Here is a 26865-nt window from a genome sequence, read left to right as displayed (position 1 = left end):
TTTTTGCTTCTTCTCCTGTTATATAATATTTATGAATTTTTTTTGTTTTATTTTGTTGTTTTTTTTTTTATCATTTCTGTAGACTCGAAGTTTATCACATGGATGACAATTGGCAATAGAATCGCATTTGGGAACCAAATTCACTCCGCTATCACTATGGCACTGAAACAGTGTTCCTGATATGGTAGGTCTACGAGGGCCAATCTGAGAGACGTGACCGCTTCAGCATGGGCCCGTTGTCGTAATCGGAAGTAGGCGGACCTCCTCCGCCGTTGCCGCCACCTCCTCCACCACCGCCGCCGCCTCCTGTCGGAGATGATACGTTTGGCGGAGTCATTGCCAGCTGACCGCCGGCCGAGTTGGGCCTGGGATGGTGGCCGTGGCTCAAGTTGATGGTATGCGAAAGCGGTGGGTGCAGGTGGTGTTCGCGGGGCGGCGATATCGGCTCGCTCTTGATTTTGACGGGATGCGGTGACGAGAGCGTCGGCGAGCTGGGCATGTTGAGGTGCAGACCGCTGCTGTGCGCCAAATTCGAACTTGTCCACGATGACATCGAACTCAGTCCTATTTCCTGTCCGATGGAGAAATCATGCGGCACGAATGATGACAGCTGCGGGTATCCCAATACAGGTGTCTGTAAAGCAGACCACTTAAATGCCACCAAACTAATACACTCTACTCTGTGCTGCTGCTCACTTCGGAAAGCCAAAGGCGCATTCGACCGATTCAGTGCACCCTTGGCCTTTCGAGGGCAACCTTCTACCAACTACTCACCTCGCCGTATTGTCCATCATCGGTTCCTACGCTCAGCGGCGCAGGTATGACGACTCGCAGGTTGGATCGTGGTACAGGTGAATGCTGCTTGCCATGCTTGGAGGAGCTTAGCCCTTGCACTGGACTAGGTCCTGGTGACGGAGATTCCCCCATCGGTGACGCAGAGTTCGGATATCCGTTGCTCATCTCCAACATCGCACCACTCGGATAAGCTGTGTCGGCTTCAGAAGAGGATGGTCTCGGGCTAATGCTTGTGTGAGCCATTTGTGGACTAGACTGAAGTAGATTCCCCCCAGCGTCTCCATATGTTATGTTCACGGGCTGAGTATAATTATTAGTGCTCATGCTGATCTGTAATATATTAAATACAATAAATCAATATTTTTTTCAACAAAAATTTCATTCATTCTTAAAAATGTTAAGAACATTTATTATTTGGGCCAAATATCTTTTGAAAAAATACATGTACTAATACATGTTAGGTAATAATAAAATATTATTATTTACAATTCTGGTGGCAGTATAATAGTCTTGTCCATTAGAATCTCAATATTTTATTTACTATTAATATTGGTAACGTTTTAAGTTTATATTTGTGTTTGATTTTCTTAGCAGATTTTCCACCAGTTTATTAGGATAAGATTGTAGTCACCTTTGATAATTCGAAGTTGATTGTAATTTGACTCTTATTAGCTAGTTCCATATCTTATTTAATTATAAATACAAAAAATACCATAACAATATTGAATTATAAATATGATAAAGTTTTGTTTGACCAATGATATACATAACTAATAGTTCTACTCATTACGCAATTTGTAACGCATTAAAAAGTTGGTTGAATTAGCTTATCATTGAGTCCAATGACAATGACATTGAAATGCTGATTTGCGGTGCGTAGCTAGAAATATCGGGCCCTTCTCAAAGCATGAGGACCATGCTGGTTGTCTCACTAACACTGTTTTGGGGGTCGCATTAAAGTTGTCGTGGGTCCTTAGTAACTTCACAACAAAATATATATTCTTATAATTCCAACTATTCGCATCAAATTATATAACTATATATAATTACTGGCCTTAAAGTGGACTAACATTGTAAGATGTGAGAATATTTATGTGTTATTTTACTTTAGCACAACAGTTGACTTAAATTTCAGATTTGTTACAATTAACGAATATTTGAAAATATACAATTATGAAAATTTGTGATTGAATAATGCAAAACTGTATTTAATTTATTCAAAATTAATTTGAAAACAATTTTTTTTAATGTAATTCTACATATTTGTAAAAATAATAATAAACAAAGTATATTGTATAACTAAATGCAAAGGTCTATATTATGATCAATTTCCTGTTTCAATTATTGACAAGATTTATTGGCACGAAATCGTCCCAGTTTACGCCATAAAGATAATAATTATACGATATTTGATAATTTAACCTAATAGAAATATTTATTAAATTTTCGGTATTTATATACTGACAGTTATATGAATTGAAAATTTTCACTCACTGAAATTAGGTATTAAATATGTAGTTTGAACTTGAGCTCCAGATGATGTCATGAGCGAAAACTGGCAAAACAAAATAAAACACGTCGATCGATCACACCGTGTTAATGATCGTATCGTGTGCTCACTCAAATCACCACTTTGATTTCAGTTGTTGTGCGGGTATTTGCATTGATTTTGTATTAATCTAGTTCAAAATGGCCTGATCGATGACAATAACTAATTGACAGATGTCAATTATACTCAAGTTTCATATACGTAATTCGTTGTAAATGTTACCGGTAAAGTGTATAATGTCAGAATTCTATATAATGAATATCCCATATACAAATAATGGAATTATTCTGTTAACGTTGAGGCCCCTAGACTAACACAGTTTGGGGCCCTCAATTAATAGTATTTGGGTAGCTCTTGGGTACACTGTTTTGGGGCCTCGATTCAAACTATTTGAGGGACCCTGTGGCTGCAGCACATAAAAATCATGGCCAAATTCACCCTTGGATTATATCATTTAAATAGATCATGTAAATCGCTAATTAAGTAATTCGCTGTATGAAACATGAAGAATATTGAATGATAATGCGCATGATGATTTGCAAAATCGGCGAGACGGTGTAATGCAATTCATATCAATCGTATCCGAGTTATCTCTGCTACAGTTAACACATCGGTTTTGGAATACTATCAAAAGCAATACATAGGAAAAAGAAGTCAGATACATAAGTCGCGAGATAAAAATAAATCTGGGGATGAGTCAAAATCCTAAATTTAGCGTCCGTGTAACGGGGAGTCACACTTGGTGAAACGTAGTTTTGATTTTTGAATCATTTTCCTTTCGCCGCTCTAACGATAATTCTTCTTTAGAATGAAACGCATTTATTCCAATAACAAAAAAACAAACCAGATAATAAATTAATAGCCAAATTAGCAATTTTATGATAAATTAAAATATTTCTTCTATCTCATGCTTGTTATTATAATCTATCAACTTCTGTACTTCCAAAATATGTTCAAGATATCTTAAAATACAGACAATATTTTATATTGCATGATTCTTAAATCTAACAAAATTATAAATCAAATTGTTAATTATTGTTCCGCAAAAAATCCTACTTCCTAAAGCGAACAGCGAATATGATCTTGAACCTATTTCCAAATTTAAATAAGGATGCCCAGAACTTACTTCATCCGATCCGTGACAAAATTAGATTTGTACACAGCTTGGCTTCTTCCTTATTTATTTTCTGCTTTAATTTTTTATATTATCAATTATTACTTGTTGATTAGTAAAATCCTTTATAAACGTTATAAATCTAATAATCCTTTTGACATCATAAAACGATTAATTTCAATGATTAAAATTCAATTATTTATTTACAAAATACTTATGTTAATATGATAATAATATTATTAAAACACCTTTAACTATTTATATTTATGATATCAAACTTCTATAGCTTTTGACATATGCAAAAAAAAATATATTCATACAATTCGATCTGTAACGTTAACTTATATATATATATGCTATATATTAGCATTTATTTAAATAATTTTGTCCTAATGAGGACAATAGCCCTTTGTATGTAATTATTGTTTAGTATTATTTGTCCTAATGTTACTAAATTGTATAATTGGACAGAAAACGCAAATTCTTTAATGAACTGTAAATGTTTGTGCTAAGCTGTTTCTATATAAATAAATCAAAGATTGATTCGGTTGAATAAGTAATTTATGCCCTAAATCGTATGTCATATAAATTCATTATTCTGGTCGAGGGAGGAATCAATAGCAAATAAACGTCCTCCAATCGGAAATATTGCTTTAGAAATATTAGTTCTAATAAATATTTGTAAAATAGTATTGTTACAATAATATTTTTTGAATTTAATCAAAGATGTAGATTGTTCTATTAATAAACAATAATTTGTAAAGTTTTATTTTTATTTGGATCATGATTTCTGAACTTGTAACCTTCCTAATGTCTTGTGTGATACAAGTGACGATGTAAAGAAAGATTGAATTATGATGAATTAACATGTGCAAGTAGGTGAATCGGAAGAAAAAAATCGAATAATAAGTAATAATGGTAAAAGGTTGTAGTTGACTGAATCGTCCCGGCTCGGTTCGGTTCAGCTCAGTCATATATCTAACACGCATACTGCGAACGCGTGACGCGTACGCCTATTCATTTATGTCAGATGTACATGTCACAGGCAATTTCCGACTCTAAAGTTCTTCCCAAAATCGCCGTGAACGAGACTTTGTTTATATAAATAGAATACGAAAATATGCATACCCTTTGTTGTCCGTTCATTTGGTTGCGTTGTAACATCATTTGGAACTCCTCGTCGATTTTGCTGTACTTGGCTTCGGTGCGTGGCGTCAACTGGTACTCGGTTTCCGGTTCCGGGCTGTCAGGACTCATCACTCCGTTCTTATGCTCCTTCTTATTAAGTGCCTGCAAGTGTCAGTGGACCAGCTCATGGAGATAGGCAGCCTCTAGGGCTCTCACACACACACCACACATACTAATTGACAGTTTAATGATACTAATCCATGTGACAGTTATTGTCACCGACTAATAGACACGGGATTGCATTTCCATTTGATATACGAACTTTAGAGCGGCGATCGATAACATTCGCATGGATTAATATCGCAATATATCATCTACCACACAACTAGCATGACAAGGTTTTGTAAATGGGTTATTATAAACTCAAGCAACAACTCGTGTGAATAACAGGCAAATGCATTAAATCGATAACTAAAACTCAGAGAGTAAGCAAAAATATAGTAAATCAAAAAATGAGGAGGTACAACAACAAATTGGTTAGATTCCGGTTGCCGGATGCGTTTCTCGGCTTTTTTAGCTTTCCGTTTCGCTCATTTTTTTTTGAAGAAATGACATAATAATATAGCTCGTTAGTTATTTTTAATCAAACAGTTATCGTGGATTTGATTGCATCAGCCAAGTATTGAGCCACAGTTGCTGCTGGATTTGATGTACCTCGATAATGTTCTTGTTGGTGAGGGACTCGTGCGGCTCATTGTACTCCGTGTACTTGAGCAGAACCTTGTCCATGTCGGTACTGGCATACTGGTATAGTTTGTTGCTGCTGCTGAATATGATCAGGGCAATCTCGCAATCGCAGAGCACCGACAGCTCGTAGGCCTTCTTCATCACACCAAATTTCCTCTTGTTGAAAGTCACCTGCACCCAAAGAAAACAAATACCTCTGTACAGAACTGTAGATTTTTTTTATAGTCAAGATTCAATTTACCTGCCGATTTCGTTCATCCGTAATCCTGGATATTTGTATTTTTTTACGACCCATGGCAGCAATTTTGAATCACTCACTACGAACCACGTGTTGGGGAAGTACGGGAAAAACGCCAATGGCCAGAAAAAAAAAATAATAACTATCGTCGAAAATAGGTCAAATTCTATAACTCTGAAACAAAAGAGATGAAAACAAATTACAAACTTGTTTCAACTATAAATATAAAAACAAATTTTCCCCACTCATGAATAAAGTTTTATTAAAATCATTTGTATTTATGAAAGCGATTAAATATCAATATAACTAAATAAGTTAGTTTATATATAGAAACAAACAATGTTACTATATAGTACGAAATAGTTCTTCCGGGAATTTTAAGATCAGTAATAATGTGCAAATAATGAAATTATCAATGTTAACTAACAAATAACTTTGTTTTAATATGAAAAACAAAGGTTACTACTATATACTATAATATAGTTCTTCTGGGAACTGAAAAGTTATATCGGAAAGCAACTGGAAGTTTCCGCCGCAATTGAATGAACGTGTCAATATTGGTTGGTTTCAAAAGTTACCACAATCGGGACGATAGTGAGATCAAACAGCTGCTCTAAAACTGAATGAACTTTTAATAAACAGCGATAGAAGCTTCTTCAGTTTAATGGAAACAAAAATATGCAAGACGAGTGCCACGGGTTATCCAACGGGAATTTCCTAAATCAACAAGATTCAATTATCGTTGAATCTTGTTCGTTTCGCTTGATGAATAATCAGCATAACAAAGTCTAAAAAGAAATTAAGCTGTTATTGATAGAAAAACAATGCATTTTATGAACATGTTAAATTATTGACATATTCAATTAAGTTACTTGTTAAGTTAATTGACTTGTCTAATTATTGATTAAATCTTGTAGAAAATCCATTATACTGAACACTGACTTAGTATGCATCAAACATTTTTATAATTATTGTTTCCATTACTATTAAATATAATTAATAGCCTAAACAAATTATGAATAATAATGTGTATTTTTCATATATATTTATGCACATAGTTATGTAGAAAATTACAACCGATGTGAACGCATTTGGAAGTGCGTTCATCGAACATTCTGCACTACGCTTACAGCAAAGTTCTCATTTGCTTATGTGTGCCACGTTTGTTTCGTTTCGATGAGCAGCGAGCGAAGGTGTGCTCCAAAAACCGCACACAGGGGGAGACATCAAACAGATTTCCGATAATTGCGCAAAACCGCGATGGAAGCGAAACAAAAGGCGATGATGGTATTTCCAAAAAATCTGAAACTCCATTCGCGACAATATCGAATGCATTGGTTTGAGCGTAACTCTGTTTTCGGAACCGAGATCAAACGGATTTCGCAACAGGATTAAACCTGAAAATAATTGACCAGAGGCAAAGAGAAATAAGTTTTTTTTTTTTGGTATAATTCAGAAACTGTTTTGATTTTAGGCACCAACGAATACATTTTTCAGTAGATCGATGACCCTACCCTACTAGAGCGGAAGTCATAAAACTGTGAGAAACTTAGTGTTTTTCATATAGGTTTATTTTTTCAGTAATTCAGATCACTATAACAAAATTGTAAAATCTAAAAGAAAGTTTAAACAATGGATGATTTTTAAATTTAGGAGAGAAAAAGATCAAAAAGCAATAAGGAAAATTACTTTTTTAAAATAATTTAGAAGTGTGAATATAATTTGAAATAATCCAATGTTGATTTTTACGTTATCAGTTTCAAAGTGTTAAAGTACTTAATTTTTATTTAATAATAATCTTATTTGTGTTTTTCTTTATAATTACGTCTTCTGAAGACATGAAATGGATTTTGAAATACAAAGTAAATATATCATAGAGATGGAAAGTTGTGATTCCTGAAATTCAGTTGCAACATTTACGATTCACAAAACAAATCAAAAGTAGAAAGGGAAATGTTTGTCGGTGGAAAATCGCGAGAAGAGTTCGAGAGATCAAAGCGTTTCACGAACTGTAAAATTGCGCTTCTGAAAGCGAACGCATTTTTTTTGTGTGGGATATTCGTTTTATACTCTACTACGATATATTTAAACTTGGTTATAATTGTTTCATTAAACTTTGCTTGAATTATGAACACCTACACCGTTTTATTTTATGAAAATTAAATCGTTGTTTTCAATGAAAAAATAACATTTCAGGTCATACAACAGTTGCGAATACGTAAGAAAAAAAAATAATAATATACAAAGTAAAGCATGAATATATAAAGTTTTTGCATAGTTCGAAATCACTTTGCGGAATGTTTACGTTGCGTAACTGCGGAAAGCGGGATTTTGCGCCCTTATGTGTGTTTTTCCTCAGTATTTTTTTTTCTTTTTGGAAAATTTGATCGCGGACGGATTTCCCTTTTGCGGCGCAAAGGGGAGAAAGAGGCCACCCGCAAACACAGTGACCCGATTCGGAACGCGAGCGAGCGGGGTGGTTGGGGGGATGTGTTTGGAAGCGGATCGATCACCGAGGGCGAACAAGGCCAGCGCGTGGCCCTCCTACGCGGCAAGGGCGCTTCTACCTGTATGTGTACATATACATATATATACGTATGTATATATATACAGTGTGTGTATGTGTGTGTGTGTCAGTAGCACCTAGCGCCACCCCCTGCGATATATCCTCCTTTATTTATACAAACAGAATAGGTTCGCGCCCTACATGTTCAACCCTCTAACGCGAATTATATCCCTCGCATCCACACACATACCCACATCAAACCGCTTCGCTTAGCTTCATACACACACACAAGTGCACATACCCGCTCTCTCACATCCTCGCACATACACACACACACACACACATCGAAGATTGTTATCTTTGAACGAAGTAAAAAAATATATTAACACCACCGGGGAAGCACATATGTTTAACACATTACAATTTTAAACAGACACACACAGAGAGATGAGGAAAAGGAGAGGAGCCAACCCCGAGGGAAAGACGAGGAGGGAAGAACAGAAGCAAAGAGAAGAGAAAGACCGAAAAGAAGGAAAGAAGAAGAAAAAAAGGATCGTTTTTCGAACAGTTGCAGAAAAACAAAATAGAGGAGTTTCGATGTCACCGAAGGGAATTTTAACTGTAGGAGGAGTAAACCGATGTTGATTGGATCGCGCAGGGGGAATTCAAAAATTTGAAAGTTTCGAATGGACAACAAAATAAAAAATGATAATAAAACCGTATCTGTGCGTGCCGCAAAGTTTATTTATAATTTTGCAAAGCATTAGCGTTATTTTGAATTGATCGACGGCTAAATATAGGTACAAATAACAAACACGGGACTGCTTTTGGATGTCCTGCGAACCGCTCACCCGAAGACCCTCTCGTGTCCAAATGAGAAATGTCACGAGAGTGTGACAATCACATGGCGATGGGAAACAAATAAATGCGAAGGTTTTGCGTACGTTGTATGTTTTGTGGAAAAGTTGCGAAAACTTTGAGGACACCGGAGTTTCAATTTTTAATAAAAATTCGAAGTAATTATTTCTTTCATCCAAAGCGCGGTTTTCTTTCAAGGCTTCTCCTATATCTTTCAGACTGTTGAAATCCGACTCACCTAGGAATCGCGTCACATAACTTTTGTCTTTGTGCACAAGACGCGTCGCGACACAGGAGGAAGTCAGAGCGCACCACGCGAGAGAGGCACACAATCTACATCTAACGAGAGACCCGGCTATGGCTGTGACACAAGGCTCGTGCCAAGCTGCGAAGATACGTTGATACCCGCCACCGACGGCGATGCGCGATTGGTCGATACGGTTGCGTGACGTCACGGGGAGAGCGACCAATCAGAGAGCGGCGTCGGCGTCGGTTCCTGCGTTGTGCGCCGTCCGTCGGCCGCCGACCGCCGCTAGTCAGCTGGAGCCGCTCTCGGGTAGCCAAGACGCGTGGGGTAGCGGTACGAGATAGAAAAGGATGGAGGACTATTCGAGAGGTTGGGTGGAAGAAGGACGATGAGGATAATGGATAGAGGATAGAGAGAGAACGAGAACGGGTACGAGAGAGCCATCTTCATCTCGTCCCCGCTCACCGACAACCGCACGCCCCCGTCCCCGCTCTGCCCTGCCGTCCTCACAAATACAACACCCTCCCTCCCCCCAACCGCCCTTTGAATTGAGGGCCGCCCCCGCGCGCCCCCGCACGCACCCGCCACGCACGCACGCCGCGACCATCAGGACCTATCTCTATCGCGACGGCGGCACACATGCGGCGCAGCAGTGCGGCCGTCCTCGTCGCACCTACGCGGCTGCCGCTCCTCTCTTCTCCTCCTTTCCCGATTCTAGCGAAGAAATTTCAACAAGAAACAGGAGGTGAAGAGAAAAAACAGACCTCCACTGATGTAGCGCTTCCAGATGGTGAGTGCGTGGAAGCGCCCAACACGAAGAGAATAGGTCTCCAACCATCATTTACTATAAATCAAAACCGCTGGATTGGATTCACGCCTCCCCGTAGAAATCGACGTCGCCGCGATCTTCCTACAAACTTCCGATTACCTTATGCAGGACTTCACTGAATCCTTATCATAAGCTTAAACAAACTACGACATTTGCATACTCTTTCACGAACATAACAATGGGATTATATACAAAACAAGCAAATAATCCTTACTGTCCAGAATACTGTCTATACATAATCTAACTTTCCCTAATAACTAACAAATATATAACTCTAGTATTAATATACATATATGAACCAAATTAGGCTTCTTGTGGAAACAAATTTAACGGATCTTATTTAATTAACACAATATTAGATTTTTTAAATATTTTTTTCTCTATTATTAATATACAATTTGCAGTTCTTTTTAATTCAAACAATATTTTACGTTTTTCATAATATCAATAAATTTATGCTTTATTTTGTCTTCATTTCTGTTAATTTTTGACAGTTGATAAGTTGATAAGATCCATACCAATATAATAAAACAATAAAATGTCAAAAACCTGAAGAAGTGAATTCGTCCTGCATAAAAAGAAGTTTTAATATAAAATTTAGATTTATTAATTAATGCTCTAAAGACGAGTAACAATAAGAAATAAAATAATATTTAGAGTTATTAATTCTTATTCCTTTTAATATATAGTTTTTTGTTCTATACATTTTATTTTGTAATAGTTTTATGTAATATTCTAGTTTTTTTTAAACTTTGTTGAGATTCTATTTTGATTTTTTTTTAATTTTTCAAGACAAAGAAAATATTAATTTTTGTGAAAATTTAAACCGATTTTGTAGAAAAATTGAGATTCGTATGATCAAGTAAGAGTGAAAACTCATTCATACATCCAACAATTAAAGATTTAATTACATATTTTATATGAAATTCAAATAATTTCTTATTTTTACCATATATTACAACAACAATAAAATCCAATTATATATACAAACAATAATTATATTTAAAGACCGAAATCATTGTAATTGTTTTAATGTACTAAATTACGTATTTTCAAATATTCATATTATAATTTTTGCAAAAAAAAAATTATTATATAATTAATCATATAATTGCGCAACTAAAAAGCCGTAAATGTATTCTAATTTTAGTGTACATTCTGTACATTTTTCTTTGTATATAAATAAAGGTAAATATCAAATAAAATAAATTGCTTTTTGTAACTGCTTTATTTCCTGGATGAAAATAAATTAGCAGTATTTTAATTTAATTTGAGGATATTGTAAAAAAAAATCTGTTAATTTCCGGTTTCGGAATAACTAAAACGAAAGTACAATATTTGCGAGCGTTTCGAATAAACATCAATCCACCCCCGCAAGTTTTTCAAAACTTTCATGTTTTGCTATTTTTGTACGTCGAATAGATTTATTTCACTCTGTTGTTCTAAAGTGACGTTGATGAAGCCATACTACTAATATTGTTTTATTATATGAAAGTAGAAATGCATTTTTCAATGCTTCCATTATCGCATATAACTCGGCCATTTGTATATTGACATATATTTGATCAATACGTTATTCATTCATAAAAGAATATAACAAAACCTGACTCCAAATCTTCATTATTTCAATTATCATGAATATTGTAATTTTCCATTATATTGAATAAAAGTTTTTTTTTGTAAAATATATTTATAATAATACAAATGTTTCGTAACATACATTTGTTTAGCTCTGTGCAAATATATTATGTAAAAACGTCATTAAAGGTTATCGGGTATACTTGTATACATTTGATATATTTGCAAGACAAAAAAACAGAGCTGGATTCAAAATGTTTATAAAGCATTAAAAAAATACTAAAAAATTGTTAATTGGTAAGTTTGTAATTTATTTCACTTTGTGTAAAATTAATGTAAAAATCTAGCTATGTTCAAATGCAGTCCTAATCTTAATTTCTGTATTCGAACGTTTAATCCACTAATCGTTTAATTGCCAGAGGTAGTACAGAGTTGGTAACCTGCGGCTCTTTTAATAAATAATTGCGGCTCCCATCTCTACTCCACGTAAGCTAACTGTGGATAATTAATTTCATTTGCAAAAATGACAATCGTAGTGATACGTAAACTTGGCTCCTTGCTTCAAAAAGGTTGCCGATCCCTGAGTTAGTACGAGGAAACTTAACTATCCTTAATCAAATTTCTTAAGCATAGCGATTATTATAATCCAGATTGATTTAATATAACAAAAATAGATAGATTTGAACGTATCTTTATGTGCGTTTCGAAATTGTAATTTGCTTTGACAATGTAATCTGTTCAAATTCGTTTACGTTTACAGCGAATAGTTAAAACACCTTTTTTGCCTAAGGTACGATCTCTGCGTAAAATACGCACTAAAGGCTATATCATAAAGGAAATATTTTCAGCAGCCGTTTTGATTATAAAGCCTTGGAGCGGTGCCAATGTGTTACTAAGAGAACATTGCCAGTTGGGATAGATTGTAACAAAGATTCAAGGATTTGCTCGGGCGAGAGAGAAAATAATATATATATACACTTACACACGTATATATTGTATGGATGTGTGTATTTGCGTGATTCGGTGCACGTCCGACGAAGGCGGTGTATTGGAAATTTCTTCGGTAATTAAAAAGGAAAATTACTACTATGTATAAAATATATATATATGTATATAAAGCGGAAGTGGGAACTGACAAATGGGATCCATACTCAACATCCTATTACCACACAGATACACGCGCGCTCTCATACGCACATACACATATGTACACACATACGTATACACACACACACATACACACCCCACATATTTACATATGGCACGCACCGTTTCCACAACGCACTCCATGGCACGTTATATTTTCGCGAGAGAATTTCCTCTATTATTTTTTTTTCCGGTCTCTACACTATTTAGTTATACCCCAATTCGTTTTATTGTCAGCCTCCGTGATAGCACAATTTGAAACTACTTGGCTTTTGTCTAATCTCGAGTACACTAAGCATATCATTTCGTATGTTTTTAATAGGATAACATACACGAGATAAGGGCATCCGTTATCAGCTGCTGCGCGAATTAAAGCACATATACATGCGTGTAAGTATTGCTGGCTTGTATTTCCATCTACACTTACTGATTGCATCCTGCAATGAAGATTGCAACAAGTTTTATGTTTTCATAGTGTATTTAACTCTTTGAATACATTCTTATCATTTTCAGAGATGAATTTGGTATGTTGAATCCATACCATCCGATCTGATTCAGTTGACGAAGTTGATAATATTTTTTAACCGGTATTTCGACAACTGATTTACCGGTATTTTCATAAATCTCTTCACAAACAAATTGATACAATAATCCGACATAACTGTTGTTAGAAATATTCAAATTCCTTAGATTATTTTTAAAGAATTTTTGGAATAGTTTCATTTGTTTATTTGTTAAAGATTTAAAATCTCTAGAAAACCCTTTCTGAATTTTGTAGTTTTATTACAATTACTTCAATTTAATGATTAACTAATTTGTATTTGTTAAAATTTACTTAATAATTGCAATAGTTAATAACCGATACAATTGCATAATTACAGAGATTCGCGTATTCATCTGATATTGCTAGTTTCCAGAGGTGTCGGCGGATGCAATCGCGATCCGTGATTTCGTTCATTTCTCACGAGCAAAAGTTAATGATTTAAGTGCACTGCCCCCTAAAAGTATGCAGCCAGGCACAGGCCGCGCCGCCGGATTTCCGCCATCCCGACGCGCTTACATCTGTTTTCACCCCCTATTAGTTTGTCTCCCTCTCATAAACATATCTTAACATCCAAAATCCCGGGAGCATCTTGTGTCTACTCCTAGTAGCAGCTTTCGATTATTATCAAAGGACTCTTGCGAAAGTAATCCAAAACCCACGTAGTCTCAAATCTGGAAAGGAAATATAAAAAAAGAAAACTGGAGCTAGAATGGATCTAATTTTCAAAATTGATACAAATTGTATAATCGAAAACACTATAGAAAATCCAATTGGAATTGCTAATATTTAAGTTCTATATTATTCATAATTCACTGTAAATAATTGTTAATTATATATTTTCAAAAAATTGTAAGAAAATCTCAATATGAAATTCAAATTTCACTCAATTTTTACAAAATATTATAAACTTATAGATTTACCTTTATAATCACATTTAGTTTATTTAATATGACAATTAAATAAATAGAAAAAAATCAATTAAATTTATACTAGTAGAGAATATACGTATATAATGAAATAAAAGTAAAATGATTGTTTTTAGAATTTCCGTTTTTCAAGACGTTATGTCTGTCAAAGTTTATTGTGGCATATGGGCTTGAGGGATTAGGGAGGGATGTTCGATCGTAGAGGAAGATCCTCGGGCAACTGCACTCACTTGACAGGGGACTTCCGTAAGCGACGTGTGGACAGATTGTTTTTACCTATTTTCAAGGTTGAATTCATATTCCTTTGGGTTTCAAATTAAAGATTGACAGGATTAGTCCTTTCTAAAGTATTACAAAGAAACATATTTGTTTAATTAAGCTCTCATAGATTAAACATAAACGAACAATTTCTCCGGATTTAAACTAAATGAGTTGCACATTTCATTTTGAGTGTGTATATCTATGGTTTAGATAACTTGAATATTTATTTATACGAAATACTAGAACAATAGTCAATTTGTACGTTAAAAACATGTACATGATTATGTGAGTAGATTTATAATAGATACAGAAAGTATAAAGTAGATTTCAGGAAATAGTTGTTGCTTGTTTTCAAGATATAACCCAATTTAGTTGGTTTCATAGTTGCAAAGTATAACCGTGTTTGTAAGATGATGATGGTAAATCGATAGGTTCAAATTAGCATGCAAATCATTCCTCTCTTGGGTAATTGAATTTGAAACCAGGCGATACGAGGGCTGTCAGGTTAAGGGCCAAAAAGAAAAAGAGAACTTTACTTATTGCTAAAAAGTCTTACGAAACGATATTCGATTCCAGTTCTGATGCTCATAAATAATTCTCAGATTCCTCGTTAATAATTTCCTTCAATTTTTGTGTTTGTTCAAGTATCTATAAGTTAAAGATTTCTTTAGAAAATTAAATCATTCTGTAATCATGAACTTTAAGCTTTTTACAAATACTTCAAATTAGTTTAGTTTATTATATTATTTACTTAATTAGGAAATAGTTAAAAACTTTGTTTTTCTATTAACACTTGAAGTTTTGTTAACAAATGTTTTATGTCATTTAAGATATGTCTAATTTTTAAATAAATAGTTTGTTAGAAAACTAAGTTGTACTGTCGATATTTTGTTTTGCATTGTATTGAAAATCGAGAATGTACGATTCAGATAAACTGTAATAAAATATTGACTACCAAAAACAATGTATACTTATTTCTTTGGTAATAATAGCTATGTTAAGTAAAATTATATATATTTTTCTTACCTAAGTTTTAGGATATAATAATTTACAAAGTATGTTTACTAGTCTGTTTATTATCTGGTATAAACAATATGTGTAATTGTGATAAATTAAAGTATCAATCCGTAGTGTGATTACCAATCGCGAGTTGAAAGACACGCAACTACAAACCATTTGCGCTACGTAAGCAGAACCGAGAGTTGGGACTGGAAACATCGAGAGGAGTTAGTAGGATGATCGTGATCGAATGATCTGCAAATTGAGGAGGATCAATCCTCAACGTGGTTGATGGATGTTGTCCTACTTTTTGTTATTGTTGGGAGAGGATGCAAAGAGAGAGAGTTCGTTGAAAGTCTAGCAAGAGGACGGGCGTTCTGTTGAGGTGGCTAGGAAAAACTGGACTCCCGCGTGACCGACGCGCGGTGCCTATATTGCACCCCAGAAATATATGAAGTGCTACCAAAAATATAATAGTTTGAAAATAAATCGGTTGTGGTCTAATCCTGGACACGAGTATGTGCTGTCGCGAGATGCAGTTGCACGCGACGGTTGTAAGGCATCCACGTGGCCGACCTCCACTTTTTGCACGTCTACCTATCTACCAAAGGAAACTCCGGTCATCACAAATGTCCTCCACCCCTCGAAAACAATCGCAGTCTCCTCCATCATATCCATCTCCAACGTCATCGCATCGCATTATCCTTTTATTATCCGCACATCATTTCTCTCCATTCAGATCCATATCAGGATTCCGTATCTTATTTGATAACATACGTGGAATCAAGCGGGACCTTTACCAAAGCTAAATCATAGATTACATGTACATCGCTTGCTTTTTTTTTTGGTTTGGTTGTGTGTTTACAAATTGTAAGCGTTTGTTGTTTTCAATTTCTTTCCTTGAATCATCCGTCCTTCTTCGCACATTATCGATCTATTATTAGAGGTTTAGGATTTATGAATGGACTGCATCGGGCGGCGGCAATGTTTACAGTAAACCGCATACGCTCGATCCCTTCATATTGTGCAACGCAAAAACGGTTTAGGTCTTCCGCAAATCCTGCTTAATTTGATAATGCAAATGCGATGAAAATCCTGATTATTATACACCCACAATCCATGCAGATAATCCTCTCAAACGCACATTTACACACAAAACTATGAAATTAATAGTAGTAATTTTGTAACACTAATCCAGCTAATAACATAAATATAATACGATTATTCTGAATAATGAATTTCAAATATTTGTTTTTTAATTACAAAAGAAAACTTATATTCCATCTAGAAATCTGACAATCTGAGCATTACTTAATGTATTAAAAATGGACATATATGTTTAAATTTCATAGTTAAATAATGGAGAATTTTTATATTAAAAAAAGATTGAACTATTTCTTATTTTCTTAAATAATTGTATGTGCTTTAATGATTGTATCAATATGTTTTTGTTTACTTAATACTTTTGTTTAAGTGTTGTAATAAACATTATAATTTGCTTATTTCTCCAAGTATAAGAAGTACCCTTTTATAAAAAAATAAATGGGGTGTATAAACTGAGTGCATTTTACATATTGAAATATTTTAGTGTCCTATTAAAAAGAACATATATAAAATATAATAGTTAAAAGACATGCATTCAATAAGTCAAGTACATTTGGTGTCTACTTATTGTCTAAATTGATTCGTTGCATCGTGATCTAGTGTGTGCAATTGGGCTTTAATTTATTTTGTAATCGTTTCGCTATTGCTGATTTATATCCATTTACTTGTTGATATACGTTCTCATTTTTCCCCCTAGTCATTTGATCTAGATCTAAAGTGATTAATTTCGATTCAAATCATCATAAATGATTATCACATATTATTGATAATTAATATATATTTCAATTAACGTACGAAATACAAATGAAACCAAGCATTTACGATTTTTTAGAACGAACGCAAATAGTCAACGTTCATACAAACGTACACTTCGACATCAAATCCATACATTATATGACAACACAATTATCATTTTGCTATTGACATATTTTTTAATGAAATCATTTTATACCATGATGTTTACTTATAACGAGTTTTGGAACGTCATAGTCTGACATGAACGCAATAAAACTTGTTCATATGGATATTTGTATGTTAGTTCGGTCAGAGACCTGTAAATAATCATAAACGTAATTTTATTTACCTAATTAAGTAAAATACGTATTATCAAAAGTACGTTAAATCGTACTTTAAGTAAACAATATCTGATAAAGTTCATAAACAGTTTCAACAAGAACTATATTCTCTTTTCGTATGACAAAATCTATCAATCATAATCATTTTAAATTTGTAATCATGCAAAATATTACTTTTTTGCTATTCTAGACATGTATATCAGATAATCTCTATAATTGAGTGAAGATTTTCATAAAGACAGTTGATTTGATATCTTTTTGACCTTGATAACAAAATGGTAGGTGATTTGCGTAGAATGCGTAGATCTTTGGAAATGTTTAAAGGTAGGTCAATGCGGTGGTGAAGAAAGTTCGGCGGTAGAAGAAAACGTTAAGTCGGGGAGCTTGAAAAACCGTTTCCTTCATTAGATTTGGAAGTGCCGCAGAATCACTGCCAAGAGAAGTGAAACAAAAAGGCAACGCGAGGGGCCATGGGCTAAAGATAGCTTTGGGCACGTGTGCAGCCGGGCCGGGGAGTGACGAAGTCCGGATTGGGGCCGGGGCCGGGGCCAGCGGGCGGCTGGACGGTTGGCTGGGATGGTTGGCGTAAGGTCCGGGGGACGACGGAGATGCAGGCGGTGGCGGCGGCGGCAGTTCCGGTACGGGGGGCATCAAGATTCAGGCAATGAGGAGCACTTTCAGAACATGCCACAGGAGGAGGCGGCTCTTTCAGCTGACTCAGATGCATCTCTCACTCGGCCCGGTTACTCACCTTTAGTAATCCGCCGGAAAAGCCATGTGCGCTCCTTCTCCCTGCCGGGCCAACCGATAACGCGGCATATGGCGAACAGGAGCGAAACGGTAGCTGTTGCCGCTACCGCCACCGCAATCTTAGAGCCTAAGGAGAGGCGGCAAAGCTGCGGTGACGGTGGTAGCGGTTGGAGCTGCAGGAGTCGCGGCAGCGGCGGTGCGTGCGGCGGCGGTAGCGACGCTCACGTCAAGACCCCTTCTCAAGTGCCTCATGCCTTTTAAGGTGCGATGAAACGGCCAAGTGCGTCGGGTTACATGTTTCATGCCCCCTTCGCGCCTTCCATTCCATCATCCTCGGCCAGAGCTGATCTCCGCCGCACGCCGCCACGACAATGTACCCTCCGAGGATTACTCATTTTCCACTCAAGACCTACATAGAATTCTCGCGACCGTCACTCTTGGCCCGTTTCCAAAAGCCCCCCTGGACCTCCCCGGCCGACCATCCACGGCAACATTTTTGCCGCACGGACGCACCGAAACAAAAAAAAAAGAAAGAAAGAAGAAAAACAAACGAAAGAAAAAGAAGGAAAATGAAAAAGAAATAGAAGAAGAGGAAGAAAAATGAAAAGAGAAACAGAAGGCACAGAGTAATAAAAGAATAACGAGCGCGCGGTCGTCTGTTTATTTATTTTTTTATTTATTTATTTACCACTCGGGCAGCATCCCTTTCTAGAATTGGCGCACTCCACATCCATCGTCAAAACAGCAACGCTTGCCAAGCTCTCGTCTCGTTTGTATGTCGTCCACCTGACATATCCACATTAGATCCATTCTTCTCGCCTTTAACACAATACGCGCACGATGCTGGCTGGAATCGCTCCCGCTGAAAAGCTTTCAGCATCCCCAAGTTGCCCATAGATTTCAATTTTCAGGGTCGAGTTACACGCTAAGTGTCTTATTAACCTGAACGGAAAATCTCAAACACGACTCTTCACATTTCTCCACAAACTCCATAATTGCAATTATGCCTCCACTTACATTACTAAAGTTACAATCATCGTTATAACTTACGCCATTATAAAACCGGATTTACCACAATCTTATTTGTCAACAAGTACAATTTGATATTGTTAAATTTAAGCCATAATATATTTTATAATTTTCATTATTATAAATATGATTTATTATTATTAATTAAAATCAATTTACAATATTAATATTTTATTATTTAGATATATCAGATTATATAATTGTAATAGTATTGATCTAATATTAAATAATATTAGGTAATATTGCGTAACTTGGGTTAGGATTTGTATTAATAGCATCTGATTTAGTTATAATAGATAATTAGATTAATTTGAGTTAAAAAAAGTTACATCATAGTAGTCGATGAAAGTAGTATTGAAACATGCTCGAAGTATATGATAAATGGGCATTTCAATAGAAATGATGACACCTAACCTTAACAAAGTATGCGTAAGTGAGTCTATCCAAGGTTAATCATTAATCACTGTAATTGAATGAAACATATTTGGTTGACGCGATCATAAATATCTTCGAAAAAAAAAACAAAATAACAACACAACTTTTTTCTCGTTACTACATTTTGTTTTGAAAATGTATTTTCAAAAATGAAAATTATTTATACTTTTTAACTATCATTATTTTACAGCAATCTTCAATACTCTGATAAAAATATTTTATTCAGATTTGATTTCAAAATATTTTTCATTCACAAAATTATGAAATTTAGTATTTACGTATAAAAATATACCTTATAGAGAAAGTTAGATAAAAAAGAAAATTTTGATGCTAAAATAATAATAACTACGACAAATAAATCAGAAATAAATATAACAGCATATGTATTTTTTGATTATTTAAAGAAATCTATAAATATCTTAGATGTTTCAGATATATCAACTAGAATAGTTTATTCGCAGTAATATCATGTCATCATTTCAAATATAAAAAACAACTACTATAGCTCCGGAAATCATAAATCTGAATCATTCATTTCTTTTACAAATTTTGTGCATAAGTTATATAAAAATAGTCATTGTTTCTATCATCAATTGTTAAGTTAACAAATTATTTTTTTTTATATAATTTGACGAGGACAAGGTTATTATGTTATGAGTTTACATTGATTAAAAATAAAAAATGTAGATTATTATTGTTTACTTTCAGGAATGATAATAAATATTTCACGATGTTTTATTTATGCAGCCTTTCTAATCTATAGGATGGTGACGAAAATCAGTCAGCATTTAGACATCTCGGTTGAGTGAGGTTAGTTTGTTTTTCTTATTTTTTATAACGATTCTAAATATATAAAAATATAGTGTAAATGATTACGATTCATATAATAAGTTTGAAAATATCTATGAATTACATAAGATAGTTGTTTTCAATGAAATTGATTGATTAGAGGTAATTAATTTTATTGTAGATCTGCAGTTGAAACATCCCCTAATAAATTTCCATTGCACATCACGTGAATTGAAAAGCAATCGATGATTGGACTTTATTAATGAAGTCTATCATAACAAGCACATTTCCAATCACGTGCGCAGACCTTGTGACTGTTATGAATCAAATTGTGTGTAGTTAATAATATTCATTTCACATGTTGAAAGTTTTCCTAAACTGGGTGGTAATAAACGTGGCAAATTTATACACGTCTATACAATATAAATGAAAATTAATTTTTGCTATACAAAATAACCACTGTTACGTGGAGCTGCATGCGGCTTCGAAGCCGCAAGTTGTCGGACATTATCAATGGCCTGTGCATTTTTAACGCCCACGATAAATCAAAATAATGTTTGAACATTACTGTATGCATTTGTAAATGAATTGAAGTTACAAAGAAATTTATTTATAGATGTTCTAGACCTTTAACGATATAATTCAATTTGGAGCGAAAACATTCGTATATACTTAAATAGAAATCAATTAGCGCTCTATTTATTTATTTTCCGAGCGCTTCTATCGCAAATGTTTCTAGCTCCCTCCAGAAATGTGCGTTCGAAATGAAAGAAGCAAAAAAACACACACATTTATATATATATATATATGTAAAGAACGTCCGCCCTCGCATAAACCGCCAAAGCAAACAGGAACGGTCTTTAATGTTGCTCGATTATGGGGGCGGTTGTTTTCTGCCTGCTTCCCTCACGTCGTGAGCGAAAAGGAATCTGCTCTTCAGAAGGATTTCTCTTTCGTCTTTCATTTTTTTTTGTTTGTTTGTTGGTTGGTTGGTTGTACTTCTTCTTCCTTCCAGAGTACTTCCGACAAGCGTTTACTTGTTGAGCGCATCCGAGCGATCAATATACGCGCAACAAACGTCGCGTCACAGATTGATTAGTTCGACGATTCTTGACTTTAATTAGAAAATACTGGAACCTCCGGCAGCTACGAGCCGGTTACGTAAACCGCACTAAAAGCCAGAAGTAATTCGATTTGAGTGCGATTGAATTTCCAATTAGTGATGGCAATTTGTGCTGCATATACTGGGAAACCTCAAGTTAAGTTTTAACTGTAGAATTAGATAGATAGTTCATTAACTTCATCATCAACTTCATCTGTACAGACAATTTGAAACAAGCCGGATAGCAAGCAGCAAATTATGTCATTATAAAATGTACACTCATTTAGTCAAAATTGATTATATTAGTTATAATTATAAAATAGGGTTATATTTGTATAATCTGTCCCACAGTTGCCTAAATTAGACCAGAAAAAACCAGAAGCAAACAACAAAAATCAAAATTTGAGACAATTAAAAAACTACATGAAGTATTGTATAAGTATTTAAAAAAATCAACCAATCCATTTTGGAATACAAGTTGCCTTGATTGGACCTATGATGCTTAGACAATTTTCATTTTTTCTACTATTCTCACATGTAATGGAAGAGGTCTAAATGAACAGAAATAAATATATTTGTACTAAACGACATTTTTATGTGACAGCAAAACGCTAAATCTCAGAATTTCACACACTTTCTATTTGATTGTCCTCTCGTTTTCTTTTATATTATATTGCATATCTATTCCGTCGCCTTAATCTGATGCAAGATTTTTTTTTTCAATAAAATTTCGAGAAAAGTCGTTTCGTGTAGCCTTCGAATCGATTGTTGAGTAATTCATGTAAATTACGATATTATTTTTGTTTCACAAATCATCCAATTACATTACGTTAATATGTATAGAAAACACGTTAAATTCTTAGATTTAGATGTGGTTTGCCGAAGGTACATTGATGACCTTGATTGCATCGATTCAGATCTACTAATTGATTCCATTATATTATCGTGGCAAAGGCAGCTTCTTTGATGTATGCAAAACTCTTGCTTTACGTCATGCGGCGTATATTTTAGAAGGTTTCCTATTCAAAATATACTTACAAATTCAAATAAAATTACGTCATTGTTATAGCATCAATGCAAACGAGGATAGAACTTACTTACTGTAAGTTCAAAAGTTTTGCGATAAAGCTCTAATAGTGTTGATTAAATAAATATATTTATTGATATTATTTATATAAAAATAATTTAAAAAAATGAAATTTTTATTAATAATATATTTCATATAGAGGATATTCAAATAATAAAGTAGAAAACTTGAAATTTAGTATTTGAAAAAGAAAATGTCTAAAAGTATTTTCAAAGATTTGGAACTATAGCACATACAGTTATGAGCAACTTGATGTAGACAAAAAAGTTACGTAAAATAAGTGGAATAATTATAAATAGAAGAAGCTAACATGTATAAACTATAATTGTAATTGAGAATAGCTAAAAAAAGTTTGCAATAATTATTAATAATAACTATATTATATAATATTATATCTGATGATTAATGTTGGTATAATTTTGTTAAAATTCACTAACCTTGAGATAATTTATAAAATGTTCACTAAGAATAGATTGCACTTGAAGATAGGTCGATTAAAAACAAAAAAACCGTCTGTATGTGTATATAAATAAAAAAGAAATTCTATTTTCAATTTCGCACAAGGAAGGAGATTGCGAATACTTCATATTTATCATTCCATTAAAGTGTTTCCATTCATCGCATTAGGTCAATCTTTATATAACTGTAGACGTTTTATTTTTTTTTAAATAGACTATGTTTTAAATATATTATGCATTATAATGCTTAGGTATAGATATCGATTCAAATAAATAATTAACGACGCAACAAGTGTTTACATTTGTGTATTTGTTTGTTGTGCTCTCCAATGCAAGTGAAATCGATATGTCACTTCTCTTTCTTTTTTTTTGTTTGTTTTCATTTTACTTTTCAATTTTTGTTTCATTTTATTTCACCGATTCAATATAAATATGTATTTATAGTTCCCTCTTCACATTCCTCGAAATACGAATATCAATATTCCGATTCGCTTCGTACTTTTTTTTCTTCTTCTTTTTACTTTACTGTTTTCATCGAAGATTCCTTTTTTTAGTTCGCGATTACGCATTTCACTAATTTTAGTTTATATTATGCATTTACATTTCTCCAACTGGGAACACTACAATCTATTTTATGGATGAAAATTTGTCTAGGACATTTTTTTTTTAATAATAAGATATATAATTTATTACATATTTGTCATTCAAATTGACAATGAATTCTAATTAAGATTACTGTTAATATAATGTAATTATTCTAATTTTTTACTAGTATTTTAATCTTAATAATATTGTTCTTTATTTTAGAGGAAATTGTTATTCTGAATAAATGTTACTTATATAATAACAATATCTTTATTAGCAAACATATTGGTTTCGGCTATGGCAGTTATGGGAAAGATGAACCAGATGTCCTAGAGTTTCTATACGGCCACCCGCAGATTTTAAAACAATAGTATAAAAAGTTATTCAATTTAAATTTCATTTAAGGACATGTTTTTTGTTTGTTTGTAAGTATTTCTTTTGTGAAGCAAAACTAAGAAGAATCAAAGATATATATTTTCTAATTGTACGTTAAACTGAATATTTTGAGTGGACATCAGCTTTGTAATTATGCGAATGAATTGTGGTAACAAAAAAAAAGGTGTTAATTTATTTTCATAAGTTGATTGCGATTTCCTTGTATAGCAACAGGTTTCATTACATACACATTAAATACACACGATATGTATTTATATCTTGCACGTTGGGAATGGGAGGACAAAAAAAAAATGAGTTGGGTTATATGCCGAGTCGGGAGAGACCAGATAGCACTTCCTGAGTAGCTCGTTTTTTTTCGTCTGTTACATGTACATTTTTTGATCCTGTTGTCCTCGTCGCGCTTCCTCTTGGCCCTTATTTTTTTTTCAGTGGGATCATGAGCGGCGGGAAGGAAGGAGCACTTGGAGTTAAGAAGTTAATTACCTAAGTTTTACAGATAGAAACTTTAGATAAATCCGTTCCAAGTGTGCAGCCAGGGTTGTGTGGCTGTTGGTGCGGTGTTGTTGTATGGCTTTCGGAAGAGTTATACAACCGCACGTAATTGCATCACACGCATACACAACGCACACACACATACACACACTTTTGAGAGCCACACGCTGAGGAGTGAAGAGAGTGAGAGAGAGAGAGAGATTCACACGCGGTCACAATCACAAACGCACCTCGCAGTGATTGTCTTGGTGTTGATGATCATGATGATGATGATGGTAATGGGTAAGAACGGTTTTCTGTCCATTTGCGAGCGTAGCCGGAGAGCCGAGGGGGGTTGGCGCACCACAGTTTCGTGCGGACCTCGTGTATTTTGGGTGGTAATTTTCGTACGGTTTTTTTGGGTAGGTGCTTACTTTGGGGGGTGGATTCGGGCCGTCGATTTGTGCCGACCGACGGCCCGCACAAGAGACTGATGCCCACTAAATTCAAATCCGGGAGCTCCTCATCCAGAATAAAAGCAACGCTTAAAATATAAGTTTTATTTCAGTACTGGTGTAGCACGGCTTTTTGAGTATTTTTGACCTGCTTAGTCGCACACAGCATTGCCTCAACAAATTTTTAATGTTAATTATAGACATAAACAAACAGAAATATCCATCCTATACATAGATTCGCTATTTGGTTCGAAACGCAACGTACGTACGTACGTACATACAAACGGATGCCCACCCATCCGTGCACACTATCCAAGCAGCGCGCTCCTCCACTTCGTGAGCCATCCAAAAAACTCATCCATTACTAATGAACCTTTGCACCTGCCATCTGCATACTACAACAAATTGGATAAGATAGCAACGACAACGGTTGAGAGGCAGACGACCAAAAAAAAAACACACAAAAAATCATATACATGTATATAACAAAAATAATAATAATAATTTTGCACTTCGCAAAGCTTCTTCAAATTAGACTAAGACTGCGCCGTGATAAGATTAGATAAGATAAAATCACAAACAGAATTTGCACTTTTCCATCGTACCATCTATGCGTTGTTGTTTTTTTTTGTGGTTGTATACTAACATTCAAGTATTTTCGTTCGGTTTGTAGTTCGTTGTTTTTTATTATTATTACTATTTTATTAGCGAAAACGAATACACGAATGTTGATTTTATTATTATTATTGCGAAAACGAATAGATGAATGTGGATAATGGAGAAGAAGACAAATAATAATGATTTAGAGCGTCGCTTCTTGGGTCTTGGGACACAATGTTTTGATTTGATTATTTGGCCGTTACGCGCGTGTCTTGAAAATGGGCCAAAATAAAATAAATAAAGAAGCTATACTACGTTGATACGGCCAGATGTATGTTCATGGCTCAGCCAAAATCTGAACAACATAACCAATTTTAAAATCGGTATACTAAATTGAATATCAGAATTGAAATATTTTAGTTGATTCAAAAAGTTGTTTATTGAAATTGTCTGATTCTCTTTTTGTATAAATCTTTCTTAACTAAATTTTTAATGAATCCCGAAATGACAGCTGTCACTTTGTATCAAAGCGAGAAACTTAGGTTGATGTAAAAAGTAGTTTTAAGTCTTGAAGAAGTAGATTCCACCTTGTGTCAAAGGGAGGAACTGACAAAGAAATTTGTTGACAAGAATGTTGAGAAACACTGCTTTAGAGAAATTACTTATTTATATTATAGTTTTACTTTAAATAATGTAATTTCTATATTATTCAAAAACATAAAATAACTTTTGAGTTACAAATAAGTTTTGTTTTTGTTGAGTTCCAGTCTGAATATTTTAAGACTGATTATACTAGTATTACTAGTAATATTATCAGTGTTCGTTAGTAAATTTTCCTTTATTTTAATCGTAGATTCCCAAGTTCTTTTTAACCTATCACCTATATAATAGTGCTTGTAACATATGTTGTTTAACTTTCAAAAGTTGCGAAATATCAATTATCCTATTAACATTCCAATATAAATAATTGATAATAAAAAAATTAATTATTGTCTTGTCTATGAAAAATAATTGAGTTCAAAATTGTATCCATGAAAAATAAGTAATTAGAATTTAATTATTC

At 34.2% G+C, this 26865-nt stretch overlaps 1 protein-coding gene across 6 annotated transcripts; it reads right to left on the bottom strand.

The window, feature by feature from the left end:
• Window positions 1–18: 18 nt before the first annotated feature.
• Window positions 19–25323, bottom strand: LOC108562991 (myocyte-specific enhancer factor 2). 6 transcript variants are annotated; one of them, XM_017921510.1, is made up of 6 exons: window positions 24760–25323; window positions 5575–5745; window positions 5301–5504; window positions 4587–4748; window positions 775–1125; window positions 19–649 (listed from the first exon to the last, which is right to left on the bottom strand). In XM_017921510.1, exons 2-6 carry the CDS (start codon window positions 5626–5628, stop codon window positions 191–193), a joined length of 1230 nt encoding a protein of 409 aa, XP_017776999.1. In that variant the 5' UTR covers window positions 5629–5745; window positions 24760–25323; the 3' UTR covers window positions 19–190. The 6 variants fall into 6 exon arrangements, with proteins under 6 accessions (XP_017776999.1, XP_017777000.1, XP_017777002.1 ...); XM_017921511.1 differs by having other exon boundaries at window positions 24999–25323; XM_017921513.1 differs by having other exon boundaries at window positions 25182–25323.
• Window positions 25324–26865: the final 1542 nt, after the last annotated feature.

This window comes from Nicrophorus vespilloides, unplaced genomic scaffold (assembly GCF_001412225.1).
Source record: "Nicrophorus vespilloides isolate i.1.1-1 unplaced genomic scaffold, Nicve_v1.0, whole genome shotgun sequence".
NCBI classification, from domain to species: domain Eukaryota; kingdom Metazoa; phylum Arthropoda; class Insecta; order Coleoptera; family Silphidae; genus Nicrophorus; species Nicrophorus vespilloides.
The sequence above is the reverse complement of the archived record's forward strand: the minus strand, read 5'-3'. Positions and strand labels throughout refer to the sequence as shown.